This window comes from Drosophila virilis, chromosome 2, assembly GCF_030788295.1.
Source record: "Drosophila virilis strain 15010-1051.87 chromosome 2, Dvir_AGI_RSII-ME, whole genome shotgun sequence".
NCBI lineage: Eukaryota > Metazoa > Arthropoda > Insecta > Diptera > Drosophilidae > Drosophila > Drosophila virilis.
The window spans coordinates 7536860-7541632 of record NC_091544.1 but is presented as its reverse complement, the minus strand read 5'-3'; the positions used below and the strand labels follow the sequence as shown (position 1 = coordinate 7541632).

The 4773-nt window shown below is 41.9% G+C and overlaps 2 protein-coding genes across 2 annotated transcripts; both read left to right on the top strand.

The window, feature by feature from the left end:
- The first annotated feature begins 1308 nt into the window (after positions 1 to 1308).
- Positions 1309 to 2082, top strand: LOC6631155 (trypsin-3). The gene has a single exon (XM_002054473.4). It carries the CDS (start codon positions 1309 to 1311, stop codon positions 2080 to 2082), a length of 774 nt encoding a protein of 257 aa, XP_002054509.1.
- An 829-nt stretch (positions 2083 to 2911) lies between these two features.
- LOC6631156 (trypsin-3) lies at positions 2912 to 3688 on the top strand. The gene has a single exon (XM_002054474.1). It carries the CDS (start codon positions 2912 to 2914, stop codon positions 3686 to 3688), a length of 777 nt encoding a protein of 258 aa, XP_002054510.1.
- The last annotated feature ends 1085 nt before the right edge of the window (positions 3689 to 4773 follow it).

Genomic DNA, 4773 nt, shown 5'->3' with positions numbered 1-4773 from the left:
AAGCTGCCAATATTAGGTAGCAGTAATCTTGTTATTAATAAAAATATATAATGTAAATTTTTGTAAGTAAAGCTTGCGAATGCTAGACAAGTCTTAAATTAAAATCGAACCTGGACGAATGCTGGAAGAAGATTTCGTTGTCCGCGTTCAGATAAGGCTTCAGTTGCAATCAACAACAATGAGTGGGCAGATCAATTGTGAAGGAAGGAAGAGGCAACTAATGCAGCATGTAGAAAATTACAGCGAAATGATGCGCAAAATATTTTAACACAAAATGATAAATATTCTGAAGCATCAGCTCAATAAGTAGGACAACATATCCGTGCGCTCTGTGAGGACGCGCTTCTCTCTGGCAACTGCCATGGTTGCAATACACGCGGGTATCAGAGCAGCACACACACACACACGCACACATTCGCTCACATACACCCGAACACACATGTTGGCAGTTAAAAGCGGCAACAAAAGAAATCGCACACATTTCAACGTTTTGAATTTGTAAAAGGATATTTTTCACATTATAATAAGAAATGAGGCTGAGAACGCGCGCCGCATGTTATGACCATGCCCCTGCCAGCCATAGCTATGCGGCTTTTCCACTGCAGGCTCACACTCAGAAAAAAGGTGCAATAAATTTGGTTAAATCAACATAAAATTAACAATTTTCTAAATTTATTTTGTTTTAAAGAAACTCTTTACATTTTGAAAAAATGACAGTAACATGCACATGTTTAGAAAATGTTTTCGTAAATTACGAAACAAGACATATGTTTTTTATAAAGTTGGTGCTGTTTTTTCTGCGTGTACACCCGCTGGCAGGCACTTTAAAATGCAGAACAGCTGAAAAATCATATAAACACAAATAATAAAATCGACAATTTGGCAAGAGGCGCACGCACATCTACATCTATATATGATATCCTTGTATCCATTTGAGTGTGTGTATGCGTGTGTGCGTGTGCGCTATGAGCACATAACTGCAAATGTACTGGCAACAAAACGTGCGGCGATTTTCTAACAAGTCCAACAACACCAATAAGAATTCTGAAAGGCAAAAGGGTTAATTTAACCTACCCAACTCCAAGCCCCGCCCCACCCAACTTTTATCAAGAGATAGAATGCAAAAGATTCTTCTTGGAAACTTGCCGACTTGATGTGGATGTGAGCATGAGCTCAGCTACTGGAAAAAATTGAAATAACTCAAGTAATTTAAGACTTTAAAGTGGAACTAATAGTATAAGTAGAACCTTAGAAGCTATGACAGAGCCAACAGTTAAGTGTGAAGATTGACGCTGAAAACAATCCAAAATGTTTTCTATAATTATTGCTCTGGCCCTCAATCTAATGCTCCTTGCAAGATCTGAGCTAGCGGAAAGAGAGTTTGTCAAGCCCAGAATTTATGGAGGCCAAGAAAAAACCATCGAACAGGCCGGCGGCTATGCCGTTCAGATCTACCTGGGCCATAGGTTGGTGTGCGGCGGCGGCCTACTCAGCGCCCGTTATATTCTCAGTTCGGCACACTGTTTCGAGCAAGCGGCTTATAAAAAATATCACGTAATCGCCGGCCAGACAATGCCAAGAAATTATTTCGCAACAGAGAGCATGAAAAATTTAGTGCTTAAGTTGAAGATACATCCGGACTATCAGAAACCCAAGTTCGTTGCGGACATTGCCGTCGTGGCGGTAAGTGCGCCCCTTCGAGGACCGAATGTGCACTACTTGCCCCTCTGCTCGGTGAAGCCATCAGCAGGCAATGTGGCCACAGTGTCTGGCTGGGGCAACAGCGAATATTCCCTGCAGGACAATCCGCTGCGTGTTATGGAGGTGCCCGTCATCTCTGACAGCGAATGCAACCAGAAGATGGAACGCCAGATGCCAGACAATGTGCTCTGCGCCGGCGGCTACAACAGGCGTACAATCTGCAACGGCGACTCCGGCGGGCCACTGGTGATCAGGGGCGAGCTGTGTGGCATCAGCACATGGACATGGGAGTGCGGCAACAACGAGATGCCCGATGTCTATATGAGCGCCTACTTTTATCGGGACTTCATAGAAAAGACCATGGCGAAAATGAGCAATTGACACAAAAGCTAAATGGAAAACGGAACACTTGTTGACCTTAATTATTTTATAATAAATGATTTCTTTAAAGTTTCATTTAAATTTGGATTTTTCATAAAATTAGCCGCGATCCTCATTCAAGAAGGATCGATTTTGCGAAAAGTGCGAAATGCATATCAGATAAATGTTCACAAAGTTTTATTTAAAAATTATTGGATGGTAAAAAGTAGAATTGCAGTAAGCGCTTAAAGCGCATTTTCCGCTTTGATTTCACAAAAAGAGCAAATTTTCGTAAAGATGTTTGGAGCACGAAACTTCTCAAGCCAGTTCTTTGACCCTCATCTACCGGGTAAGAATAGATTTTCCACAAATCCCTTAAAATTATTTTCGATCGGATAGTTAAGCAAAATTGTTTCATACAAACGTTTTTCGCGATTTTCCCACACTTGCGGCTGGTATTTCCCGAAACTAGCTCTTACGGCTCTCAGGATTGGGTTCTATATTGATCAATAATCATTCAGTCAGTCAGTCATTCAATCAGTGGTCCAGTCAATGATATAGTCAGTCGTTCAGTCAGTAAATTAATGAATATTATATACTTATTATATATGAAAAATGATAATTTTATCATAGACAGTTCTTATAGGTTTCTTTTCTGATGGAACCTAATAAAATATTATTATAGTAAGAAGATGTCATGTATATACCTCTTAAGGTTACAGTTTATGATTGTTACACAGCGTAGTATATCAAATATATTTAAGCACCTAAACCATATCGAACCAATTTAGGGAGCCAATGAAACAAGTTCTATCTTGGTCAAACACTTTCAAACAGAACCCTGCTCAAAATGCAGCCCATTCCCGTGATATTAAGTCTATTGATCGCGCCGATTATTGCGACAACTGAACTGCCCGATAAGCAGCTTGTCAAGGCCAGGGTATTTTCGGGTATAGAAACCAGCATTCAGGAGCTGGGTGGCTATGCAGTGCAAATCTATAAGGGCAGTAAAATGACGTGCACTGGCAGCCTCTTAACCAAATTTCATATTCTAACTGCGGCTCACTGCTTCGACAACGAGGATTATACGAAATTTCACGTGATCGCCGGTCGAACAAACTCGGAGACCTTTTTCTATCCAGACGAGATCATAAACTTCGTAATCAAGCTAAAAATGCATCCGAGCTACAATAAGTTAAGGTACATTGCCGACATTGCCATGATAAAGGTTAAACTCGCCATCAGAACTCCAGAAGTTAGCTATTTGCCACTCTGCACACGGAAGATGTCAGCCGGACTTATGGCCACCGTGTCTGGCTGGGGCGCTAGCGAGTTTACCAGGTCCAAAAACACGCTACGAACAATAAGGGTGCCTCTCATTGCCAAAGCGGAATGCAACCAAAAGTTGGGCCGCAAAATGCCACGCAACGTGTTCTGCGCCTCCGGCTACAACGGTCGCACGATCTGCAGTGGCGACTCTGGCGGGCCGCTGGTCATCCGGGGTGAACTGTGCGGCGTCAGCGTATGGACATATGAATGTGGTAACAAATTGATGCCCGATGTCTATATGAGCGTGAACTTTTATCGCGACTTTATCAATAAAACAATTACGGAAATGGGCGACTAGCTAACAGCTCCATAGGAAGTCGAACTATCAACAATTTCGTATTTGAGGTAGAAAACAAGAAAAAAAAAATTAAAATCAAGTGATCTCAATAAAGTCAAAATATGTATAGATAATGAAGCGAACATTAAATGACATTTAAATTTCTTTATCATAGATCCTAAAACTATCTATTAACTATCAAATAGTCCGTTGAATTATAATCATTCCGCTTTAATTAATCGCAATAGTATATTAACATAAGTTAACACGTCATTATAAACCTCTGTCCCTATCTTAAATTTTCTCGAGCTAAATATGCCTTTCATGAACCATTCCGAATCCTCTGTCATGTTTACAACAAGCAACCTTGCTTATTCATGCCTTGATACTTTTAGTTCGCCAAGAGAACATTGTGTGATCTGATTCCGAACTCCTCACGCTCAATGCGCCCAAAGGCTAGACTACACATTCTCTTTCGCATTTACAGCTCTCTGCTCACTTTTCGCTGTGCTCTTATGCATTATCGCTCTCTAGCGTGAATTCTTGCCAATCGTTCCAAAGAGTATCATTTCTTGAAATCCCTTTCTCAATGCGTAGTCTTCCAGTGCGCAGTCATGCATTGAGAGCGTGTGAGAGTGGCAGAGAGAAAGAGCGCGCTACGCTGCTGCATTGAAAGGAGAAAAGCAGAAGACGAAAACAAGTAACAACGAAACCACAAGAGCAATGAAAATGCCACAAACCTGCCGGCAGCGCGCTACGATTCCAGGCAGTTTTTATGTACATATGTACACACATACATGCATACATACTTAATTCATTATTGGTGTTGTTTTTGTGATTGTGCTTGTTGCTGCTGTTAGTTTTGCAGCTTGTCAGCACACTTTCTGTCGTCTGGCTGAGCGTTTTATCAGCTGCCGCTACAATTTTATGAATCGCCTCTCTCTCTCTCTCTTTGCCATTGCCTCTCCAACGCGTGGAATGCCAAGGCGCAACTATTGCTGACGCAGCCCGCTGCCCTGTTGCGCCAACCCCCTCCCCTTGACCATTGTTCAACGCCCAGCAAACCCACTCTCGGGGTTCGCTCAGTATTTGTAGCTGTGGCCGTT

What these genes read in the sequence shown, in the direction of transcription:
- LOC6631155 (XM_002054473.4), top strand. Translation starts at nt 1,309, where the DNA reads ATGTTTTCTATAATTATTGCTCTGGCCCTCAATCTAATGCTCCTTGCA.
- LOC6631156 (XM_002054474.1), top strand. Translation starts at nt 2,912, where the DNA reads ATGCAGCCCATTCCCGTGATATTAAGTCTATTGATCGCGCCGATTATT.